The sequence below is a fragment of the Solanum lycopersicum genome, chromosome 8, assembly GCF_036512215.1.
Source record: "Solanum lycopersicum chromosome 8, SLM_r2.1".
Taxonomy (NCBI): domain Eukaryota; kingdom Viridiplantae; phylum Streptophyta; class Magnoliopsida; order Solanales; family Solanaceae; genus Solanum; species Solanum lycopersicum.
The window spans coordinates 56,953,093-56,978,953 of NC_090807.1; the positions used below are offsets into that span (position 1 = coordinate 56,953,093).

Sequence of the window (25,861 nt, forward strand, 5' to 3'; positions counted from 1 at the left end):
GTATGTTAGAACGTCCACTCTTTAATATTGAATTGAAGTATTAAAGCATAAAGAACTCATTAAAATTTCAGCATATCATTAATATGAAGAACATTTGAATTTATACAAGAAAGAAATAACTAACAGTCACTTACAAAGTGGATTGAAACTGAATAAGAAAATGTTTCACTAACTTCAAAAATTTAAACAACTAACTTTGACAAGTCTTTTGCTAGAAATGAGAAAGTAGTAAATTAAAATAAGTAAAAAATAATAAAAATAATAAGTTGGAAAAAATGTCAATTATTTTACATTTCTCCTGATATTTTTGTGACAAACACCAATTCTTTGCCTCAGATCCTCAAACTTTTCTTTTGACAGTGACTTAGTGAAAATGCCAGATATCTGGTTCTCGAATGAACACCGAAAACAAGCAACACTTCATTAGATTGTCAGACTTCTCTAATAAAAACTTGATCTTGATATGCTTAGTTCGACCATGAAACACTGAATTATTTTAGATTGAAATTGTTGAACTGTTGTCACACATGATCTTGGTAGCTTTGTTCATGACCCAAGTCCATCACCATTTCCTTAGCCGTATAACTTGATTCACGACAGATGCAACAATTATATACTCAGTTTCTGCTTTTGTGTAACACCTCTCTAATTGAAAGAACTAGAAAGAGTTAGAACTAAAAATAGTCATTTTTGGAAAGGGTATAAAAAGTTGAAAATTTGTTATTCGTGTTAAAGTTAAGTTTTTGGTCAACTCCAAACAACCATAACTCCTAACTTTGGATGAGTTAGGTCCTTTATCAGACCTTAAAGGCTTAATACTAAGATTAAATTGATTTTTTTAACTAAGCTTTGAATTGTTTAAGTATATCAAATACTTTACTCTTTAATCTGATGAAATAAACCGAACACATTCTAGTGTAGTCATCAATAAAGAGGAGAAAGTATGTGTTATCACTTAATGAATTTGTTTTCATTTGGCCACAAACATCCGTACGAATGATCTGAAGTTTCTGATTAGCTCTCCATTCTTGATTTACTTCAAATGACAATTTTGTTTGCTTTTCCTAGTAGGTTTCACAAACTTGAGCTTTAGAAAGAAATTGAGGCATATTTTTCACTAACTTTTTCATTCTCATATCGAAAAGACTAAACCTTTTGTGTCATATGTTTGTACATGTTTGCGAAGTTAGGAATTGTTTGGTTAGAAACAAGTTATCTCAAGAAAAGTTATCCTGAGATTAGCTATCCTAAAATAACTTATCCCACCATGTATATGTGATAACTTATCCAATTACTATGATATAAATAGTGAGATAAGTTATTCCGAACATGACAACCAAACAAGATATAAAATTTTTATTCCATTTCTATTTTCTCATCTCATCACTACTTATTGTTATTCCTACACCATACGATCCCTAAAAGTATAAGCCTGATCAATTATTTTCTCCCAATCAACTGAAAAATGTTATGTTGATCATCTTAAAATAAAATAATTCTACTTCAAAAGGATTAGAAACAACACATTCACGATTTTTAAAATGTAAAAAATAATTATTTTCAAGCATTTGTTGGTCAATAAATTGTGAATCATATTCGATAATCGGTTGACCCATTAAGAAAACATTTCAAATCAATAAGAATCAATAATTTGACAACAAAAAAATCAAAAATATTATTGAAATCACTAAACTAACAATTCATTATCTATAAATTAATAGTAACTTTTTTGTAATTCAATTATTAATTTCGATTCGATTTTGAACTGGGGTAATAAGGAAATTGGATGAGGTGTATGTAGAGCAATATTATATCCCTCTCTTTCCTTCAACATAAAAACCCTCGCACAAAAACCCTTCCTCCACTGATAAACCTCTCGATCTGCAGCTAAGATTCAAGAAACACCAACGATGGAAACTCATGCTGACGGCACAGATGAAATTGCCGCCGTGGAGGAGCTACGGCAACAGCACGAAACCCGTATACAGACCCTACACAACGCTCAATTGGAACTCATCGCCTCACTGCAAAACATAGTTCCTGATATAGTCTCTTCACTCGACCTCTCTCTTAAGACCATTTCAGCCTTCAATGGAAAACCCTTCACCCCTTTACCCAGCCCACTCCCTAATGCCCCCAACCATAACCCTAATTTACTCGTCCCAAAGATCAATTCCTGTTCTGGTAAACGTGTTTCAGAACTTTCTAGAAGTGGTAGTGAGAAGGAGAAAATGGTAATTGATGAATGTGGGGGACCTTTGTCGGTTGTAAGGGCGATGGTTGCAGTTTGTTTGTTAGAGAGAGTGCCGTTTACTGCTATTGATTCGTCTACTTTGTTAAGGAAGTTAGAGAATGATCAGTCGCATACGGCTGCTGAAAAGGCAGCGATTAGGGAGCTCGGAGGCGAGTCGGGGGCGATAGTGGCAGTGGAAATGGCATTGAAATCGATGGCGGAGGATAATGGTTGTGTAGAATTGGAGAATTTTGTGGTTAGCGGGAAATCTAGGATTATGGTGTTGAATATTGATAGAACTAGGCTATTGAAAGAATTGCCGGAAAGTAAGCAGACTGAGGGAAGTGTTGGTGGAGGAAACCGGAATAATCAGGAAATAATGAAAAGAGGGATTGATAATGGAGGTGCTTTTGGAATGGGAAGGGGAATGAGTGAAATGTGGGAGCATCCACATATGCAGGGGATGACAGCTATGTTTCCCGGGAATATGGGCGGTCCAAGAGGAGGGCATAGAGGAATGGTGGGTATGATGGGGATGCCGAGAGGTGTTGGTGTTCCACCTCCTATGCATAGACCACCAATGGGACCAAATGGGCAAATAGGAGGAGGAGGGAATTCTATTGCTTTAAAACCTAGGTCAGAAGAAGATGAGCTGAAGGATTTAGAGAAAATGTTGAACAAGAAAAGTTTTAAGGAAATGCAGAAATCGAAAACCGGAGAGGAGTTATTGGACCTTATTCATCGTCCGACTGCAAAGGAATCTGCCGTCGCTGCAAAGGTATTGGACAATCCCACCCATCACAATTTTCTGTTCCCCATTCAAAAACTTTCTGTTTGATAATTTCTCCTCGCAGATATAATGAACTGATTACATTTTGTATTTTTTTTGGTACAATGCAACAACATAACCATAGGGGTTTGGGGAGGGTAGGATGTAGTCAGACCTTACCTACCTTGTGTGGAGGTAAAGACGCATCTTTGCTACAATGCAATTACGGAAATAAGTGAAATTTGCTAAGTCACAACTATTTTATATTTCTACTTCCATTGCGGTGTGCCAAGTTAATTTCTTCTTTGCTCTAACATTGTCTTTTTTGCATTTTTAGTTGTATATAATCCTCTATCGTCGTTGTTTGAATTTTGTTTGTTATTATGCTTCACATGTTTTCTCGTCTCTTGTTTCTTTGCTAAAGCTTTTGTAGTGTATTTTTTCATGGTAATTGATACCACCTTTTTATTTAAATTGTATTTTAGTTCAAAAGCAAAGGTGGTTCCCAGGTGAAGGAATATTGTTCAGCTTTAACAAAGGAAGATTGTCGACGCCAAGCTGGTTCCTACATTGCTTGTGATAAGGTTAGACCAAGTGATTTCTGGTACTTATGACACTCGAAGCTTTTAAGTTGTTACCATTTGTTTTGAACATAGATAGTACTCCGAACCAATAATGAAGATTGTAGATGGTGTTAATCACAATGTTATTGAAAGGTATTGCTTTGTCGATTAAAATGATGCAAAGCGAGGGGTCGTTGCTTCATGGGCCAATCTATGTGTTTCTGTTATGTGTCTGCTTCAAACAGTCTGCATAAAGTGACCCAACAAGAAATAGTTTATTCTTTGATTCTCAACTTTGAGGAGTTGGATTAAATCAACATTGTTGCATATCGGATGTCAAAATCAGTTATTTTATTGAATTTTGATTATCATTATACTAAATTCATATATGTATGATTTTAGGTTTCTGTGAACTGTGCACTTATTTTCTTGCTTTTCACTTCAAACCCTATGGATCTTGACATATTTTTGTGTTTTTTTTTCACTTTTAAAGCACTAGTTAATCATTACCTTTATATTCGGAGGGATATGGTAACTTTATTATGATGCATTTTTAGGTTCATTTTCGGCGAATAATTGCTGTGCATACTGATGTCAACTTGGGTGATTGCTCTTTTCTTGATACTTGCCGTCACATGAAGGTGATTTCCCTATCTAAAATGTTTACATAAGGATTTGGTTATATCTTCTGGAAATACATAGTACTTACACTCATTTAATTCGCAGACATGCAAGTATGTACATTATGAGCTTGACTCGACGCCAGATGTATCACCCCTGATGATGGGAGCATCTACCTTGGCCCCTCCCAAGCCTTTGAAACCTCAGCGTGCTCATTACTGTTCAGAAGTAGAGCTTGGTGAACCACAATGGATTAATTGTGACATACGGTCATTTAGAATGGATATTTTAGGGCAGTTTGGAGTTATAATGGCTGATCCACCATGGGATATTCATATGGAATTGCCTTATGGGACAATGGCTGATGATGAAATGCGCACTTTAAATGTCCCGGCACTGCAAACTGATGGTCTTATATTTCTTTGGGTCACCGGACGCGCAATGGAGCTTGGACGGGAATGGTTAGAGCTCTTCTCCCACTGTTTTTTTTCTTTTAAATAAAGAGTTCTTCTCTCAGTGTCAGTTTATAAAACATCTTATTTGCTAGATTATAACAAAGAATAGACTCATACAATCTGATCTAGATCTATAAATTCTGAAGTATGTCCTGCAGAACATAAAAGACTCTTTGATAGTTTGTGCTTTAGTTCATTCTTGTAAAGTGCCATTATTATCGGTGAGTGGCTTGACTATCATTTGATAGCATAATTTGTACCCCTTTGGTAGTTGAAATAATGTAACTAATGGGGATCCTATAGAAATGGAGCACATTCTAAAAGCCATTTTTTATATTTCTTTCAATTGTTTGTGTTGCAAATAAGATAAATAAATTGTAGGTTTCTCTACATTGCCTCGTGATGCTTCCTCTAGTACGTGTTATATGTTTTTCTTCTGCATCTTTTTTTTTCCGCACGTTCTTTGGTACGTGTTACCTAAGTTGGGGGTCTTTCAAAAACAACCTCTCTACCTCTGTGGGGTAGTAGGTTTAATGTGTGCATACACTCTATCCTCTCCGGACCTTACCTTGTGAGACTACAGTGGGTATGTTGTTATTGGTTGTTGAAGTGTTTCTCTACACTAACTTGGAGCCTTTTTCTTTTTACAAAGGTGATTCTTGTGCTAGTTTGCATGCACCTAGAATATTCCACCAGGTGCCTGCCATATCGCTTTAGCACATGTGCTGACTAACTTTGGTGCTGCCATATCGCTTTAGCACAGGTGCTGACTAACTTTGCTCACCAAAGTTTAGGCAAATAAGAAGAAATAACCTACTCCCCACATTTCTATATTAAGTAACAATTTATTTATGAAATGTCTATTTTACCCTTAATGAAATGATTCACGGCCACACAAATTTCTATCATTCATTTGGACCACAAGTTTTAAAAGTCTTCCTTCCTTTCTTAAACTCCGTGCCGAGTCAAACTACCTCACATAAAATGGGACGGAGGGAGTAGTATTTGTCGGGGATTTGAACCTTGGTCCTTAAGGTTCTTAACCAACTTAAACTTTAGATGAGATGTTCATGCATTTCAATTAGTTAACATGATATCACAACCCATCTTTGGCAAACCTGTTCTCACACATAATTCAACATTAGTCTACAGTGAACGTCAAAATCAATTTACACGTACAAGAGGGTGGATAGTATCTCATATCTAGTATAAAAAAATACAAAAGGGGGTCCATAAATGTGTAGGTACACTCTCAACAACAACATTCCCAGTAGTTTTTTCCATAAGTGGGGTCTGGGAGGTGGGGAGGGGGTGAGTGTATGAGTACCTTATCCCTATCTTTGCGGGTAGACTCTCGGCTCAAGATATTTGTTTTCAGGAAAAATGGTTTAAAAAAATATGCAATAGTAAAAGCTATGACAAACGACTTGAAGTAAAAAAGTACTAACAGTACAAATAATTAAGGATGACACTAATAAAAGAAACAACAGTAGTAACAGTGTGGAAGCATAAGATAATGCTAGCATAAAGTAGTAATATTGGTAAGGAAATTGATAAATGCTCCAACCTAGAACCCTACTCTACCACTGTGAAGAGTGAAGATGCTTTACTATCTACTAATCATCTATTCTAATCCTCGACCTGCATGCTCTACTATGTAGGGTCATGTCCTCAGTGAGCTGAAGATGTGTCATCTCTTGTCAATCACTCTCTCTCCAATTTTTCCTCGGTCTCCCTTGATCTCTCCTCAAAACCTATTACGGCCAACCTCTAACATCTCTCCATAACATCTATGCTCCTCCCTCTTTACATGCTGAAGCCGAACCATATTAGTCTCGCTTCTCGCATTTTGTCGGCCATGATGGTTACTCCCACCCTGCCCCATATATCTTCATTTATAATCTCGTCTCTTCTAGTGTGCTCACACATCCATCTAAACTTTCTCATTTTTGCTACTTTTATATTTTGGATTTGCTAGTTCTTAACTAGTCAACCCTCTAGCCCATACATCAAAGCCAGCCTATCAACCACTCGGGAGTTTGTTGCATGCCTTTTCTAGGTTGATGAACACTATATGTAGGTCTCTTTTTCTGTCCCTATATTGCTTGAACGACCTCCTCAAACGGTGAATCACTTGTGTTGTTGATTGCCCCGACATGAATCCGAATTGTTTCTCATCCTCGTCGTGATCACTCTTGCCCAAACTTCCTTACTGGGTAGTTGCAATTTCAGGTTTCTCCCTTGTTCTTGTATAAGGGGATCATTATGCTACACCTCCATTCTTCGCGCTTTGTAGTCATCGTGAATTTTTTTTTAAAAAACCCAGTTAGCCACTCCAAACCCGCTTTGCCTAAGATCTTCCATAATTCTACACTAATCTCATTTGGCTTGGTTGCTGTTCCCCCTCTCGTATTGTGAATCGCCCCTTTAGCCTCCTCAAACTTAATACACATGCAATACCCCAATGTGACAATTGGAATCTCCTCCTAGCAATAACTTCTCAGTGTGAGGAATACCTCGTAACTACGTATCCTCCCAAAAGACTTTTTGATCATGTTAATTATCAGCTTAATTATGCGAGGAAGTGTGTTGCAAACCTAAATAATACAAGTGTCTCCTCTCTTCTTAAGCTTTTAAAAATATATGGTCATGCACTCAATAGTTTAACAGTTTGGAACAAGTTAGAGATTACTTGATTTATCCAAAAAGAAAATAATAATATATCAAGCCAAACATTCAACAAGAAATAATCCCTACTTTACTTATCTCTGCATTTACTAATTGCTGCATAACCCATCTCTAAACCAAACAACCCCTTAAATGTATACTTCACTTTGGTCTTGCTCAATCTTGGTTCTTTCATTTGCGCACAGATGATAATAATTGATATAATATGTGTTGTTGGAATATTAAGCTTCTAGAATTTGAAAACATCTTGCTCTTTGGCTCTGTCTAACTGTTTGTTCCTTACTTTGGTGCATTATGGCAATCTTGTGATGTTTACCATCTTTGCAGAGTTGTTTCAGTTAGGTGATGGGCTTAGTGTTTGCTATATATCTATAATGATACTTTTACCTCATCCAGAAAATATATTACACAAAGAGAGCCTGAACTATGATTTATTAATTGTTATCCGCAGAATAGGCAGGGCTGAATTTTTTTACAATTATTGAAACAAACATTATAGAAGTCTGTAGGAAGAAAAAAACATTAGAAGCTTGTGTCGTTAACCTTGGGGCAGACTTGACTTGTACTGATTGGTGGCGAAGTTAAACATTTGGCTTGTTCTAGTTGGTGTTGTGTTTTCAAAATTATATAATTCATGTTCAGTAATAGAAGAGGTTATGAGTGCTAAGTTCCGTGATATTGATATGGTTCTTGCAGTCTAGAGCTTTGGGGTTACAAGCGTGTTGAGGAGATTATTTGGGTTAAGACCAATCAACTTCAGCGAATCATCAGAACTGGACGGACAGGCCATTGGCTCAATCACAGCAAGGAACATTGCCTTGTTGGAATAAAGGGAAATCCAGAGGTGAACAGGAATATTGATACTGATGTCATAGTAGCAGAGGTTCGGGAAACAAGTCGTAAGCCAGATGAGGTGAGAAAAACTTGATTATTTTCTTCTTTTGGGAAACGAATGAAAAGAAACAAGATCTAGAAACTGAAAGCTTCTAAGCAATACACATTTGTTGGTGCTCATGCAATAACCTTATTTTTTAAAAATGTCTGTAATATCATTTTAGTGTTGGGTTAAGTTCAATTGTTGTGATTCTATGTTAGTACTTTAGCATCTATTCTTATTTTGGTTGATACTTTGACCTGTGCTGTTGGGTTATATACATGAACTATGCTTCTGTTTTGACATATCAGATGTACCCCTTGCTCGAAAGAATTAGTCCAAGGACAAGAAAGCTGGAGTTATTTGCTCGGATGCACAATGTTCATGGCGGGTATGCATTCTTGATCTATTTTCTTTCCGATGAAATCATCAAAGGCATCAAGAAGATGCGTTAATTACAAAAGGAGTGAAAATGTGAGCTCTGAAAAAATAGACTACATTCTTGATCTACTTGTAGATCTCCAAGCATGAGTCTAATAGACATGATTTTTAAGAATGTTGCACCTCTGCGATCACATATAGAGGGAATTGTTATGGGCTTTGAACTTCTAATAATTTATGTTCTTGGTTTAACAACTTGTTCCTTATGATATCTTAGAACATACTATTATGATCCTACTCTTAAGTGAGTCAAAAATTACTAGTACAATTTCAAGATACTCTGTTCTTTTTTCAATTCAATAATTAAAGCTTAACAATATGTCCATATTTAGTGGAATACTAATTAATCCTCCTCTCCCTGATTTTTTTAATGTTTTTTCGTTGTTTTAAAAACAGAAAAATCCTCAAGATCTTTTTATTAGTGAAGAGTAAGACATAATTAGACACCACTCCTAGAGAAAAAAATTAATGTCTTCATATTCTTGATTTCCCTTCAGTTAAGATAAATTGTCAGTGTAACGATCCATATATGTATCAGGTGGATGTCACTTGGAAACCAACTACAAGGGGTACGATTAGTTGATGAAGGGCTTAGGGCGCGGTTCAAGGCTGCATATCCAGATGTGGAGGTGCAACCTGCATCACCTCCAAGGCCATCTGCAATGGAAGTAGATTCAAGTTCTAATCAAATAAGGAATACATTTGCTGGGGGTGAATTAAAGGCTGCAGGGACACAGGTCACTGAGGCTACACCTCCAGATGCAGCAGCCTATGCAACTGAAGGAAAACCAGTAAACCGTGATGTGGAGATGACTAGCTAAGAACTTTGTCATAGAACTAGTTATTTATCCCTGTACTGTTTCCACCTGTCCACAAGATTTTGCAGGTGGATGTGGAGTACTACTTCCATCAAGATTCTCAGGCGGCCGGACAAGTCACTGTTAACCATCAAAAAGCAGCCTTACAGTAGTCCCCTCAAGTATAATAGTTGATAAAACGTACTGCTACCTTTCTTTGTTGTTTCCTCGAAGTACAGGTAGTGGGTGTTTTACATGTAACTTGTAAGCACACATATATCTCTTAGTCCACTTAGTGAACGGATGACCCAAGTTTTTGGTTGCAATGTAATCTACCATCATAGCTCAACATACACGAGTCAGTAAAATTTTATTTAGTAACATGCATTTAGTGTTGGTATCTTAGTTTTTTATCAGAACACACACTGTTTAATGAAGATACTGGGAGTACCACCCATGAATGGGTTTTGCGGGTGCGATTCAATTTTAGTCGGAAGTGGACTGTGTGGGAATTATTTTTTTAATTGAAGATAATTAAATCAACTGCCCTTTTTCACGAGGAATAGCACAAGTGTTGTCGGTGAAATGCTGGCTCCAGCTAGCATGCATATGTTACATATAATATTAATAGTGGGCTCAAATGTTTACTTGTCTATTTGAGTTATACTATTAAACCAATGCTATCTTTTTCTTTTCTCTCAAAATATTCAAAAGAGGAAAGTCTTGAAATCCTCAAATTGTGGGCCTTTTTTCCCCTTTGGTGCTATACCTCCCCTTTGTTTTAAATTGATATATATTAGTAATTTTTAAAATTGAGTGTTTTACTTTATTCTATTTTAGTTTCTGTGGGGGTTACTCGTTGAGAATAAAGGAAAAAATAAAATAAAAGATAAAGTGAGAATTAAATGTTACCTTAATTATGAGCTGTTGCTCAATCTTCCGAACTGTACTTTGATTTGGTGGAATGTTGATTGAACAATAACTCCTTTATCAGGTTATTTATCTGAACTTCTTCGGTAAAAAAAAATTACTCAAGGTAATTTCCCCCCCCTACTTTTTACATTTACATAGGGATTTTGAATCCACCCAACACAAGATTAGATCGTTACTTAGGTTTAAAATTTGTTTTGAGGTTTGAAGTTTAAATCCTAACAATATATCTTTACCTTTTTTAAACCTTTATGATGACACTATGGCTACTAAAATATTATACAAGAAATTCAGTAATTTTGCTCAAAGGCAAATTGGGAAGCTCCATCAAGAAACTTATATAATCATAATGAATGAACTCTTTCACAAATTTAACAACATGAAAAGTAAAAATAAATAACGCCTCAATACACAAAAAAATATGAGTGGAATCTCCAAAACCCAAAATCCAAAATGCCCTGTCCCGTTTTCTAAAGAATAGTGCTTCCTATAAACAGAGTAAGAAAGAGCAATCCAACAGCAGCAAAAACAGAGATTTCAACTTTCCCAGAAGACGAAGCAGAGGTTGAATTAGAAGATTGGACAGGAATTGAACCAAAAACATTAGTGTAAGAAGGTGATGGAGCAAAAGCAGGTGAATCTGCTTCATCATAACTTGTTCCATTTCCTCCTCCAATTGAAATATGAAGTTTCTGCAACTTCTCACAATGCCCTTCTGCTCCACTTGTGAAGTAAAACTCTCCAGGTCTTGTAATGTTAAACAGAGAATTCCCATTGTTCATGTACAAGATTGGATTTTTAAGGTTGCAACTGTTGTAATTCTGTTTTGTTACCTGTATTACTGAATCTTCACTTGGTGGGTACAAAAACACTGCAAAAAAGAACAACAAATTAATTCAATAAAGTAGATTGATGGGGTTGAATATTTTTACAAAGGGTATCAAAAAATGGTAAAATCTTGAAGATCTGAGCAAGAAATGTAGATTTACAGATTGAATCTCCAAGCTTGAAGATGTGATTCTTGGACCATTTGAGATAGACATCTTTATTTGCAGAAGAGGGTATATTCCAAGCATTTAAATCTCCAACTTTGTATTGATAACAGAACACTAATTGGATTTGTATTAACAGAAAGAACTGAAAAAGAATGATCAAAGATTGGTATTTTCTTGGATTTCTAAGAGTAGCCATAGCTTCTCCTCTCTTTAGCCTTTTCTTTTTTCTTCTTTTTTGTCAAAATTGAGTCACTAAATATTAGAAGAGAGAAATGGTAGCTAATAATACTGATTTGGTTCACACAGTGGAACACAAAGAGTATATTTACTAGAATGCCCTTTATCCTTTCCATAATATAATACTCTTACTTGATAGGCATTGGAACATAGGATTAGGGTCCACTTCTAAATAATACTCATTCCATCGATCGCTCTTTATAACAATCATTTAATAGATTGCTCTTATTTTTCTTTTACTAAAGATAAATACGAAAGAGAAGATGCGGAAGTTAGTATATTACAAGGAAAAAGTTTTTATTGCAATCAGGAATGTGAACAATGTTTTTTCATTAGATTATTTAACCGAAGGTTCATGTCAATTTTAAGCTACGATTTTTTACTCGTATGGAATTGCTAGCTGAATGAACACTGCTCCTCTGCATAATGAAGTGATATTTTCCTCTTGTGAAAGTTGGTATCTCACTTCTGTCTTGACGTGACAGTGTACACCTAGTTCCATAGCTTGACTAGGCACTGACTAGAGGGAAACCGATCTATTGAACCGGAGGCAACCGAGAATGTTATGGAAAAAGGGCTAAGGATAACAGAAAGTCTGATTCAAATCAGTTTTATGTAAAATTTCGACTTCAAATTCTTCGACAAAGTAAAATTTTAAATTCCAAATTGTGATTTTAATTTCTTTTTTAAATATAAAATTTGACTCGAATATTTATAAATAAAAAAACCCATAATTTTGAATCTTACAAAAAAATATCCATGCTCGACGTAAAAAAATTATTCAAACGAACATAATACTATTATTGATTTATTGGACCAATAAATGTATATATAATTGTATAATAACATGTAATTGCATATCAAGGTGTTCACCGTCAAAAGGGGATGTGAAGGAAAAGAACAAATGAAAGTTTGAGGTTGTGTTTGTGTAGGGTCAATTGTTGTTATAAACAACAATGTCACATGGACAGTTGGACAAAGAAGCACTGGATGCAGCTTAACATGGGATTAGAAAGGACTACACCACCATATGGTTTTTCAGTATGCACATATCATTTTAGTTTAGTTTATTTTATACAAAACATGTCACCATGTGCCCTTTGCAATTATTTATTTTATTTCATTTCATTTCATTTTCTTAGTTAAGATTAAACTTATCTCAGTCAACACAAGAACCAAAAGAAAAAGCATAGGATGTTGGGGATCCCAAAGAGCCACTTCTAATTAAACATTGGTGAAAGTCAACATATATTTGATCTTAAAATAAAGCACATTGATTGTTTTTTGTTAAGTTGCAAAGTTTGGTCTGCCTTTAGGGACCTATATTGTGGACTCGTTCAATCGACAAACTCACCTAAACCTTTGGTTAATGTTACTGTTAGTTGCTTCATCACGATCTTTCGCTTCACCATAGCACATACTTTGCAAACCTTCTCGGCCAATTAATCTTAAACACAAGATCCTCTCATGCTTATCACCCATTATAAATGATTACTAACACATTTGGAATAACAAATGAGATCTAAAAGGCCATCTGATTTTCTGTGTCTTTCTACGTCAGCTAGCCATCTGATTATCCACCCATCGAACTTAAAGACAGAAACTAACCGATCCAAATGAATTAACCTATATGTTGCGAAGGCCGAAATTGTTTTTTTTTTCCTACTTACATGCTGCAAACCGTCAAATCTAAACTAGACCCTGTCGCTCCTCTTTCTTTCCTTGCTGCCAGAATGCACAAAAGTAATGTGCATCACTAGATTCTACTGTATTTTTTTCACTTGACTAGGGTGGACAAGTGGCCAACCTTTTATCGGGGGTCGTTTGGTTGGAAACAAGTTATCCAGGGATAACTTATCCCACCATATATATGAGATAACTTATCCCATGACTATGGTATAAAAGGTGGGATAAGTTATCCAAACATGACAACCAAACAAGACACTCTCGAGATTATTTATTTACACCTCACACCAAATGACCCCAGTCAAGTGATTTTCCGCTCCCCTCCGATATAGTTTATTCTTGTGGGAGGGATTAGACGAACTATGTATGTTCTTATTGTAAATGAAATAGCTATCTTGCTTAAAATTTTAGCCAGGAGTATTTCTATACCAAGATTAAAAAAAAAAAAAGAGTATTATTCATAGTAAATATAACATGACTGCAAAAACGTTGTCCTCAACATATGAGAGAGAAACTAATAAATGAATTAAAATAAATTCCAAAAACTGGCAAATATGCAGTGTAGCTGCAACTCTGCATCAGCTTTCACATATTGATAGAAGGATACCCACCCCTATTTTCATGCTGTAATGAAGGTAACTTCTTCATATCCTTCTGATGAGAAATAACCACAGGTGTGTTGTGTTGTAGTTCATAAATAGCACTCTATTTACCTATTGATACTTTGAATAGAAAACTGATAGTTGTTTTCTGCTGCATGGTCTCGCTGAATTAACGCGTCCCAGAAACTTCATCAACTCAGGCATTTAGAGGTGCAGTTTCCATTTCTCTCTCCTTGTGTGTTGCCCAATCTTGAGGTCCTGCAAATGCATCAACCAAGGAAAAATCATATATCAGTGAGCTGAATGAATCTAAGACACAGTTGAGCCTTGTACTGAAGAAAATATTAAAGGGGCAGCATGGTGCATTAAGCTCCTGCTATGCTCGGGTGGTCCAAGGAAAGGCAGGACCACAATGCTCTATTGTACAAAGCCTTACCTTGCAGTTCTGCAAGAGACTTTTCCACGGAAGAAAATATTGGGCTCCAAAACTATATTAACATAACAGAGTTAACTATTTGTCACATGATCTCGTATCTCCACTGATGAATCATTCATTGGGCTAACATTTCTCTCAAACTCAGAGTAAGAACTTGAAAAATTAATGGGAAACAATTCTTACTTGACTTTTCAACAACAGCAGAGAGGCGTTTCTGCAAGACTGATGCCAGAAAGAGGAAAATTGAGCACATGCCGAACATAACAGTAATTGGAAATGAGTCGACCTGAATAAGAGAAAATTTGATTAGTAAACATTAAAAGAACAATTCCTTGGATCCCACAGTTCATTGGTGAAATTTGATACTCCAATTTTATTTTGGTTGGTGTAACAATTGGGAAAGATAACTCACATTGTACAACACAACGCACACGAAGATATTGAGAGGAATGCGGAAAAAGTTCATGATTGTGCTTCTAGCCTCTTCAGGAATGTATTGGGACCTCATTTTCATTATAGAAGGCCAAAATATTCCGACACAAGCCTCAAATGCACAAAAGCCAAGAAGCTGAATGCAGCCAGAGAAAGTAATGCCTCCACCTTTTTCAGTAGAAGGTGTCACCAAGAACTGTTTAAGGTAAAAATAAGTGGATTTAGTGAGAAACAATAGAATTACAACACCTGCACAGTTACACATTTGATAAAATCAGCCCTATCTTCCTTACACTTGTCAAGACAGGGATAAAGAGACAGACAGCAGATACTGCAAAAACAATCTGCATATAGCTTTCGACTTTGAGAGATGAGCGAGCTAGTAATCGAGATGCAAGGGAGCTGCCCAACATGGAAGATAACATGAAAGTCGCAAAGATGAAGCCATGAGGAATCTCCTCTGAATTAGGGCTCAGAGCAGGAGTCCATAGAAACACAAAAGTATACATTGAACCCTCAAATAGTGACTGTATAGCACCCAACAATGCAATTTTCTCATCTGATTACATATGAGAAGAACTGTTAGAGAAGCCTCACAAATACATTACAAAGCAAAATAAAGTTATTCAATTTGTAATATGTTTATTAGAAAACCTTCAAACAACACAGAAAAGTTGAATAAGATTGTAACCAACTGCAGATGGGTCGGATAATTTTGAAAAGCTGCATTGTATTGAAATTTTGCAGTACTAAGGACATGCACATGAGGAATCATAAAAGTCTCTCCGTTTTGTATTATAATCTCTTTTTTTCTTTTACTAGAACACAACATGATCTACTTCTCTGCATAGATGAACAGGTTAGAAGAAGGGAGCAAAGAGTAAAGCTTCGAAAATTACCAGAAGCAATTGCCACAGCAGCACCCTTGAATTGGGTAATTAAGTCTTTGTTTTCTGAAGTATCACCATAATTCTCAGTCCAAGACGACAGTATAATGGCCATACCAATAGCAAGGAAACATGAAGCAGCATCAAAAGGAGAAACGGGACCCAGATTTAGTGTGTCCACAAGAACATTTCCAAAAAGCCCAGCCAAAATAGCCACAAGACCATTGCCAAGAAATATTGCTTTTGAGAATGTTAGTGATAGCCATTGTTGATCAAAGGCCCTCTGCAAGATAGGATACAAAAAATCAAGGAAGAAAATAAAGTTAAGGAAGAACATATTGCTGATTTATTTCTCAAGAATGAAAATAAAGCTTTTTATTATTAAAAACTCCCTAACATCAAAATAGTACTGTAATAATTAATAGAAGAATTTGTCGATATCGTAGGATCTCAATAGAACACCAAGGCAATTTGAACCTTTGAAGTCATAATAGAATAATTTAAGCACCTTATTATGCTCTGCAACAAGCCAAGACTCAAAGGATGAGAATAGGAGAGAAGTGGCAATTCCTCCTAATATACGGCCCACCATCAAGATTTTGTACTGAGGAGAATGTTTGGTAATACAGCTCAAAATATAAGTGATGCAGTATGTGACACAAGCCCGCTTTCGACCCCTAAAAAAAGTTTGAGTGTGACTGTAACATATCCAAAATAAAAAGAAGACCAATCAACATTAAGATATAGCAGGCATACTGTTTGTCTGCCAAGGATCCTACAATTGTCCCGAACAGCATGGAAGATCCAAAGCCAGCAATAAAAAGATGGCCAATATCACCCTTCCCATATCCATATGTTGTGTATAGGTAGTAGACATAAGGACCCTGCAACCAATCACCAGCTATTGCGAGAAAATGATATCAGATATCAGTTGAAAACCAATTTGACAGTAAAATGAAAAAAATCAGAGTGATGGATGATCTGCGGTACAGCGTAATGTGCACAATAGTTACTATAAAGATAAGCAATTAAGTGAACACATAACTCAGACGTACATCTCCATTCGGTGGAATTTTCGCACTTAAATGTATAATCTTAACACAGAGACTGCTTATACTACCAAACACAACTAGCATACATGACAAAATCTTGTCATATGTTATCAAAGAGACATGAGACAAAAGAGAGTAGAACAAACACAAGACTACAGACGATAAATCGAGAATTTTATCTTTGATCTATGCAATTCTCCAACTTTAGTCGTTCTATAGCCCAACTATCAATGAAATCTTCGCAAAAAATAAGAAGAAAACCTTTAATTTGCTGGCATTGGCACATTTAGTAAATTCATATTAGTTCCTCTTTTTTCCATCTATTTCTCACTTGCATAATTTATATTATCTTTTTCTTCATAATGCCATTCTCAGAAAAAGAGAAACAGAAGAAATCCATCCTTCCATCCCAACTGACACCATCAACTCATGCCTCTCATCCACTTAATTATCCGTTTCCACCTCCCACTCCGCCCAAACTAACTCTCTCCCTCGTCCATGTTGCTTCTGCCCCTTTATTTCCCTCCACTAAGCACTCTCACTTTACTATCATTTACTAGACTAGTGCCATCAGATGTCTAAAGGGTAGCTTGAATTAGCCATCGGAAAAACCAAGCAAAATTACTTTTATGATCTCTAGCTTAAAGCTTTTACCTTATTTTGTCATCTATGTCAATCCATTTCTTCTTCCCCAACTACTGCTACTTCAATTCAAGATTACATGTTCTCTGAAACCACTAACATCATTCTGAATTCAGCCCAATAAACATATCCCAATCAAGAATCAGGAAAACAAGCTACATTATCACATTGGATTGTTGGATCAGAACAAAAAAATGCAATCTTTAATGAAAATTATCAAATCAAGCGCGGAATTTTTACAACTGATTAATGCATTATGATTTGAAAGGTTAAAAAAAAGAAAAAGAAATACCCATCATGAGTGAATAGACAAGGATGTAATTGTTCTTGAAAGAATTGAAAGCGGGTGTGGTAGTAATCCGATCTTTGCTTGTTTTGCTAAACTCCAATGCAGCTACTACAGCTGACAATGCTCCAAACACCAGAAAGTAAAAAGCTTCCATTTTATTATACTATTTTTTTCTCAGATCAAAGAGAAATGGATCTGGATTATTGACGGATGAACAAGGAAGAATTATTCAGAGAGAAAAAGAGCTAAGAAAAAATAAAAACAGAAAATGACTACTCACTTACCTATAGATTCGGATTTCGGGCTAAACTTCGGACGGGTTATGGGCCGCCCAAACTTTGATGTATTGCACAGGTAGCCACTTTTTTCAAGATTACATATATAGCCAAATATGTAATGCTTTTATTTTCTTAAATACAAAGTTGACATGATATGATAAACAAATTGACTTTGAAATGAGAAAAGAATTAAATTAATTGAAAAGTACCATGAATGAAATAATTAAGGTACTATCCATGAAGTAAAAATGAAGGTACCATAAATCAAATGAGAATAAAAGGCCATGTGATGAAAAATAAAAAAGAATAGAAAAGTAATCGTAAAAAAAGAAAAGGAAAGACTAGTTTACTATATAATTAAGAAATGTAAATAAGCAAGCAGCACTCCGGTAACATGATTGCTTGCTTATTCATATTTCAAACAAAATTAGATCCACTCTTATTTATTAGCAATTGTATATATAGTATTTACATAGCAAAAAATATTGTGGTTCGTTAAAAATTTACATGCAATTGTGTATATTATTATTATTATTATATAGAAGCATGAAGAGGAGGACGATCAAGCATATTTTTGTCAATCAAAAATAATTTCAAAATTAGTTTAATTGTACCTTCTGTAATAAAATATTCAAATTTCCATAAAAACCAACAAAAAATTATATAATTCTCAATGAATCCACCACTAAGTCAATAATAGTGGATTCTAATGGCTACACATGTATCAATACATTTGGAGGAGAAAAAAAATCATTGCAAAGTTACATGGACCCCATTTATTGATTTATTATTAGACTATACATTCAAATTGATACATTTTTTTTTAAAAAAAATCTTTCTTATTTTTGAATGTATAATTTTAATGAGATTTTTTATACCAAAAATTCAAATTTTAAGGGCTTTTAATCATTTCATTTTTAAGTGTGGTTTGGTCATGAAAAAATATTTTTTATTTTATTTAAAAAATTTATAGTTGAAGTCGTTAAAGTTTGTGCAAAAAATATTTAGAATATAAATATAATTTTTCTAAAGACATAATACATAAATATGTCATTTAATTTGATTTCATCTAACATCTATGTCCTTCAATTTTAGATGTTTACAAGTAGAGACATAATCTTATATAAAATTGAACAAGTTGATACTTGTCTACTTGACGTCCTACATGACAGTATAATCATGTAATATGCGACATTTTATGTCGCTCCTATGTCAGTTATCTCTCACAGGACGTGTGTATCTACTTCTTCAACTTTATAAAATTTTAAGTGCTTACTTGTGCACGCCCTAAGTTGAATGTCATAGATGTCAAACGAAGTCAAGTTAAAAGATATATTTATATATTATATTTTTTTAAATATGATTTATGTTCCTTAGTTTCTAAGAATTACTTGACTAATTTACATGAGACATACAATCAAAGTGCACTAAATAAAATAACCTCTCAAAATAGATAGTTGTATAATGTCATAGAGCAGATCTCATATAAGAACTACCACATACTATTACAAAAAACAATACTTTATTTAACTTTTTTTTGAAGTTGAACTTGTGCTAATCTATTGATTTTGCAAATAATATTTGACTATTTGAATGCATTTTTTAAAAAAGATGGGGTCAGTTTTATAAGAATAAATAGTTTGTAATAAAATTTTAAAATTGATAATATAGTTAGGGGCCGTTTAGTTATTGATTAAAATTATACAGACATTAGTTATGCAAGATTTATTTAAGCAGAATTTAGTTATGTGGTACTAGTTTTGTAGAGATTACAATAATACATAAATTATTAGTTATTTAATATAATATTTACAATTAATAAGCAAACAAATAGTATAATTTCACAAAAAAAGAAATATGCTCTACACTTAAGTGAAATTTCTATTTTATTTCTCTAAAAATATAACTCTTTCTCTATTTTGACATTATTACTCAAAAATCTTTCTCTTAAAAGAGATGATACTCGAACTACTCAAAACTCTTTTGGAAATCTTAGTTTTTTCTATCTTAAATATAAGAATATTTACTATTGGGAATACTTAGTTCTAATATATCATTATAAAGAAAATGAACTCAGTTCTACTCTTCCTCAACTCATATGCGCAGATCTTTAAAAAAAAAAAGTTTGCAAAAGACTTCTTAAAATAGGAGTTATGCCGAATTATGGCCGTAAGTGACTCAATTCAATGACTCGATGATACCACTCATCTAAAGATTGTTCAACTCATAGGGTTCATGCGGAATTATGGGCATAAACTGTTGAACTCGAGGACTTTATGGGTAACATGTTGCAACCCCATGATTAGGAATATAATCCCTAAATGTTTAATAACTCAATACTTAAGACTTAGAACTTGAAGATATTGTCGCTTTCAAATATACTCAACTTATGAAGTTCATGTGGAATTTATGGGTATGAACGACTCGTCTCGAGTGTCTAAATAACAATATGGAATTCATGTATACGATTCTTTTCACTCTCATACTTACTTCCTTAAAACTTAGATCAAATCAATAGTTAATCTCAAAGGATTCACAATTGAACCCAAAGACTTTTTTGAACTCTACTGTTAGCTCTTTCTTGAATTAGAACTATGAATTCAAGAGTTATGATTTATGATATGAAGGATCTCGATGATAGTGTAGATTCATTAATACATTTTCATTATTCTCATACCCACTTACTCGAGTTTGGAAACAAGTTATTAGAAATTATAGAAGACTCCTCAAAAGACTCAAATGGACTTTCTCAAAAGACTCGAAAGAACTCTCATGACTTAACTCTTAGCTTTATCTTGAATTTGAATTATGAATTCAAGGTTATCATTTTTTGTATGAAAGATATCCTAATGATTAAATGAGTTTTCGATAGTCAATCGTGATAAATGATCAAGAAAACATTATTTGAAAGCAAGTCCGCTATACGGAGATGCATTTTAATATTTGATCGCAAAATGATATATTTAAGATTGTAATATTGGGCCCGTTAACGGGCCCTTTCATATCTAGTAGTAGTACATATTTTTACATGGAAAAATTACTTCAATGAATATATTTTAATAAATAATTACTAATTTTAGTGATACTTTTCATTTATTACCATTTATAACAATAAATCACAATACTATGATAAATTTATAACATATATTAAAAGTGAATTATGTATGCAATATATATGTATTAAATTTGTATTATATGTGTTTGATAAACTGTTTTATGTAATATTAATTAAAGTTGTATCATAGATGTATTAGAAGTGAGTAAGTGAAAAAAAAATTATTATGGCTATAAGTGGTAAATATTTCTTAATATTGTATATTGATGTAAGTTTCCCTTTTTACATAGCAAAAACATTGTGGCCCATTTAAATTTATTGGGAAATGCTCAAATATGCCATTGAACTTTCAGAAAAGGCTAATTTATGTTATCAGTTAAAAGTGGTTCATCTATGCTACTACCATTAAAGAAAAAGTTCATTCATGCCATTATTTTTTAACGATGGTTTTGCAAAACCATTTTTGACACATGACCAATTATAATTCGGTCACGTCATAATTTTTTTTAATTAAAAAATTAAAAAAAAAGTAATTCAATTTTTATTCAGAATTTTGATTTTTTTTATTTAAAAAATTGATGAAGTGGTTAACTATAATTCGGTCACGTCATCAATTTCTTTAATTAAAAATTAAAAAAAAACTTAATTCACTCTTGTATCTCATCACGTAGTTTAGCACGTTTAGCACTCTTCTTTCAATGAACTTAGTTTAGGTAATTAGTTAGTCCATTTTTGTATATAAACATAATATTGAATTAATGAAAGATAAAACCGATCTCTTGCTTTTATATGGTATAATAGTACTTGATAGAATGTACGCTTTCACTTAACGAGTAATGGACCAGGTCCCTTACTTTACTTCAGAGAATTACCAGAAAGTTAAATGCAGTAAAATCAACACAATGATTTTACGTGGAAACCTCCTTGCTTAAGGGAGTAAAACCACGACCTGTCTCACAGGATTTTCAATCGTTTTCACTAATCTTCAAAAGCAAAAGCGAAACACGATTACACCAAACATAAGAAAGAGTTATCAATCTTACTGTTAAGCAATAGACCTCTATTGCTCAACAAGCCAAAGTAGAAAAACAATCTACCCACTAAGCTATCCCACCTGGACAACCTAGACTTTGAACACAACACACCAATTCCTTTATAGATTTAGGAGTGGTTTACAATTTAAGAACAAGAGAATAACTTCCTAAACAACTAGACGAAAAGCTCCAGATGTTGTTGTTGTCCTAGTAATGATTCTGCCTTTGCTTTGTATTAGCCTTTGCAAGAGTTCTTGAAAAGTGTTTATCAAGTTGCAAAAACTAAAGAAAAGTGTTTAGGAAAGTGCCTTTAATATGGTCAAGTCACTTTCCTAAACTTCTTTGCCATTGGTTGGAAGGGTCACACTTTCTGACGCCATCAGGAAGTGTGCACCTACTTTCTGCACCATCTCCAGCTGGCAGTTGACTGGCTCATCATCATGAGAGCCTGGTACCTCTATTAGGTCTCTGAGTTTTGTTTCATCTGCAATACTTCGAACAATACACCTGCAATACTCAAGTAGAAAACCCGGTATCTGTATGAGGTCCCTAAGTTTGTCAAATCATCAAAACTACAAATAACATTTCCCCCCTTTTTGATGATGACAAACAATGATACCAAAATCGTTCCCCCTGACTGTGTATTCCCCTTACTGTATATTCCCCCTTAAAGTATGTTCCCCCTTATTTAGCTACTTACTGTTTACTTCCCCCTTTTGGCATCATAAAAAAGATATGCAGTAAACCATTGAGTCAACATAAATACTGAACAAGATCAGAGCGAATCAGCAACCAAACAGTAGAGGAAAAGCATTCACAAAAGAACATAGGAAGAACAGCAAAGGAATACAGTAACCAACATGCCATTATAACATAAATACATTAAAAACAAACTAAAAATTCATTAACACGATGATTAGCCACACAACAAAAGAGACACAGGGAAGGATAGATTCACAGTTTAGGAAGAGGGGGGAGTTTTGGATAGAGACTGGATAAGAAGAGTGAGTCGTGCATTGGCAGCATCATTATCCTTGATGGCCTTTTCTTGCAGGGCAGTTATCGTCGCCTTCAACTCATTGTTCTCTTTCTCCAGTGCTTGTACAGCTGAAGAACCAGGTCCCTCACTTTGTGCAGTAAACAGCTCTGCTTTGAGTACAACAATTTCAGCCTCTTTACTACTCAACCGCACAGTGAGTTCTTCAGTCTCATGTTTAAGCTGATCTAGGTCCTCAAGAAGTTGAGCCATCTTGCTTTTTGGTAAGCCTCTGCCTTCAATACATTCACATTCAAACAAGGTATGCTCAGAGATAGTTTGTTTAACTGTCCCTACCTTGCCAACACCAAGAGGAATCTGAAAGTGCTTGAATACTTTAGTGAGAAAGTATCCATACCCCATTCCATGTACTCCTTTCCTCTCAATAACTGTTTTGTGAATGTGTTCAATCATGAGACTAGGAAGGCACAGAGCCTCAAAGCTGCACAGCATCTCCATGACGTACAAGTCAGCAGCAGTAGCAAGTGTTCTTTTTTCAGTGCGAGGGAGAATCACTTTGTTGACAAACTCGAAGACCAGCTGATAGTCACTCTTCATAATTTTCTTATAGATCCCAGCAACCTTGGTTGTGGGAGTCTTAAAAATCAGAGATGCAAATTCTGAAGAGTAAGTTTTTCCCTGCACAGACCGGGTCCCCTCTGTAGGCACTCTGAGGATTTTGCCCAACACCTCCTCATTCAAAGAAATAGCAACATTGTTCACACGTGTGAGGAGACTCCCATCTTCCAGAAATTGAACATTGTAATAGAATTCACGAACCTCTTCTTCATGGAGGATGGGGGATTTTTTGTTGAACAGGTGCAGCCAAGACTGGATCTCCACCATGTCATGCAGAGAGTCCATGCCCGGAAGAGTAATAATCCCCATATCAAACACTCTTCCAGCGAGAACTGCTTGTTTCCTCAGACTGTCAACTACCTCCTGCAAGTTGACATTCTCAACTTTCCTAGCTTGAGGACCAGGTTCCTGTGTCCGCTTCCTCTTCCTTTCAGATTTCTTCCCTTTTGACTGTGACTTTTCAACCTTCTTTGCAACCCTTTCCCTTTTCTTATCTGACTTCTTCTTGTTATTTTTCTTTTCAACCTCTTCTCCAGACAACTCAACCAGTTTTTCTTTAGGTATCTTAAAATTTGATACTTTGAAGGTTCGTGCACTTCTGACTGCAGCCGCAGATCGTGCACTTGCCTTCAAGGCATCAACCATCAATTTTTGTGCAGCAGACCTTGTATTAGGTCGTCTCTTAGGAGGCTCCTCCACGACCTTCTCCTTTCCTTTGCGACTCTCCATCTTCCATTTTAATGGTTCTTTCTCACGTGCAGATTCAGATGAAGAGGAAGAAGAGTACCGCCCTAAATCGGGGGTTTTATCGAAGATGGGTCGAGAAGGCCTTACCTCTTCTTCATCCAGGGCGTCAGTATGTTCTGCTCTGGCCTCTTCTCTCATCATTGCCAGGCTCTCAATCACGAGTTCCTCACTCGCTGCCAGGATATTAGACCCTGAAGCCCTGTGTTCTGGTAGATCTCCCTCAAACATGTTGTCAGGCAACATGTCTTCACATGGACCAGGTACTGTAGCAGTGTTTAGGTCGATGGAGAAGAAAGGGTTATCCGGAGTATTTTGAGGAGGACTGGGTGGGGGAGGAAGTCTGGCTTGAGCAGTTGTTGGAGAGTAGAATGCTAAAGGCTCAATCTCACTAAGGGCATCCAACATTTTCTTAGAAGAAGATGAAAAAGAAGACATGTTTGTGATACTAGAAGGGGTTGTTGAAGGAACAAAAAGAAAAAGAAGACAGATTTGCCTTTGAATGTGAGAAGTTTAGTGATAGAGGAGAGAGATAAAGTTTAAGAGACGGATGAGAGTTTCAAGAAGAAAAGACCCCCTTTTAATACGAAGTGAAAAGGTGCCAGGTCCTTGAGTAGATGCGTCGTTTGAGGGAGAAACGATTGGACTTATCGGTCAGAGTAACCGATGACTGACACGTGGCTTTTTCAACGGTCAAAATTTTAGTTTAAATTTAATGTATAAATGCTAACCTAGACAGGCACCAGGTACCATGATAGAGTTTAACTTCATTCCTTAATTGTTCTAGCCTCTTCTTTTGCTGAGCAGGTCCCTATTGAGAGTATACCTACAAAAGATACAAAGATTGATCTTGTTCAAATATTTAAGATTCACACAAAGGATACCTGCACTGCAATTCTAACCATCAAGGGAGTTCTACTGTTGGAAGCTAAAAGCATCACTTGGAGATCAAAATTCCCAACTTTAATCTATTTTTCTCAAATTGATCCTTGCTCAGAGCCTTGGTGAAGATGTCTGCAATCTGTTCCTCCGTTGGGCAGTATGTAAGCACAATATTACCTTTCTCAACATGATCTCTCAAAAAATGATGTCTAACATCAATGTGCTTTGTTCTCTTATGATGAACTGGGTTTTTTCCCATACTCACAGCACTATTGTTGTCACACATTAGAGGAATTGCTTTGATGTGGATCCCAAAATCTTCTAAGTGTTGCCTGATCCACAGCAATTGAGAACAACAAGCTGCAGCAGCTACGTATTCAGCTTCAGCAGTTGAGAGAGCTACAGAGTTCTGCTTCCCCAAGAGACAAGTGATGATCCAAGGAAATGAGCCATTCCAGAGGTGTTTTTCCTGTCAACTTGATAACCTGCAAAATAAGCATCTGCAAAGCCAACCAGATCAAAAGTATCACCTGCAGGATAAAAGAGAACCAGGTCCCCTATTTTCTTCAGGTATCTGAGAATGCGTTTTGCAGCCTTCAGATGTGAATCACGAGGACATGCTTG

General features: G+C 35.3%; 3 protein-coding genes across 3 annotated transcripts; 1 reads left to right on the top strand and 2 right to left on the bottom strand.

Annotated features, from left to right (window-relative positions):
* The first annotated feature begins 1,668 nt into the window (after positions 1-1,668).
* LOC101256793 (N6-adenosine-methyltransferase MT-A70-like) lies at positions 1,669-9,824 on the top strand. Its single transcript, XM_004245125.4, has 7 exons — positions 1,669-3,011; positions 3,488-3,586; positions 4,123-4,206; positions 4,292-4,647; positions 8,026-8,242; positions 8,515-8,594; positions 9,183-9,824. Exons 1-7 carry the CDS (start codon positions 1,911-1,913, stop codon positions 9,463-9,465), a joined length of 2,220 nt encoding a protein of 739 aa, XP_004245173.1. The 5' UTR covers positions 1,669-1,910; the 3' UTR covers positions 9,466-9,824.
* An 861-nt stretch (positions 9,825-10,685) lies between these two features.
* Positions 10,686-11,620, bottom strand: LOC101257094 (early nodulin-like protein). Its single transcript, NM_001322318.1, has 2 exons — positions 11,361-11,620; positions 10,686-11,242 (listed from the first exon to the last, which is right to left on the bottom strand). Exons 1-2 carry the CDS (start codon positions 11,560-11,562, stop codon positions 10,842-10,844), a joined length of 603 nt encoding a protein of 200 aa, NP_001309247.1. The 5' UTR covers positions 11,563-11,620; the 3' UTR covers positions 10,686-10,841.
* Positions 11,621-13,746: 2,126 nt separating this feature from the next.
* On the bottom strand, positions 13,747-17,876 carry LOC101257392 (molybdate-anion transporter). The gene is made up of 8 exons (NM_001322316.1): positions 17,633-17,876; positions 16,403-16,547; positions 16,155-16,323; positions 15,659-15,929; positions 15,053-15,318; positions 14,740-14,955; positions 14,511-14,613; positions 13,747-14,149 (listed from the first exon to the last, which is right to left on the bottom strand). Exons 1-8 carry the CDS (start codon positions 17,781-17,783, stop codon positions 14,088-14,090), a joined length of 1,383 nt encoding a protein of 460 aa, NP_001309245.1. The 5' UTR covers positions 17,784-17,876; the 3' UTR covers positions 13,747-14,087.
* Positions 17,877-25,861: the final 7,985 nt, after the last annotated feature.

Coding starts and splice junctions, on each gene's coding strand:
- LOC101256793 (XM_004245125.4), top strand. CDS start 1,911: ATGGAAACTCATGCTGACGGCACAGATGAAATTGCCGCCGTGGAGGAG. Junction 4,648..8,025: donor ATGGAGCTTGGACGGGAATG/GTTAGAGCTCTT, acceptor TGGTTCTTGCAG/TCTAGAGCTTTGGGGTTACA. Junction 8,243..8,514: donor CAAGTCGTAAGCCAGATGAG/GTGAGAAAAACT, acceptor TTGACATATCAG/ATGTACCCCTTGCTCGAAAG.
- LOC101257094 (NM_001322318.1), bottom strand. CDS start 11,562: ATGGCTACTCTTAGAAATCCAAGAAAATACCAATCTTTGATCATTCTT. Junction 11,243..11,360: donor CAAGCTTGGAGATTCAATCT/GTAAATCTACAT, acceptor TCTTTTTTGCAG/TGTTTTTGTACCCACCAAGT.
- LOC101257392 (NM_001322316.1), bottom strand. CDS start 17,783: ATGGAAGCTTTTTACTTTCTGGTGTTTGGAGCATTGTCAGCTGTAGTA. Junction 16,548..17,632: donor TGTCTATTCACTCATGATGG/GTATTTCTTTTT, acceptor TTCTCGCAATAG/CTGGTGATTGGTTGCAGGGT. Junction 14,956..15,052: donor TTATCCCTGTCTTGACAAGT/GTAAGGAAGATA, acceptor TACCTTAAACAG/TTCTTGGTGACACCTTCTAC.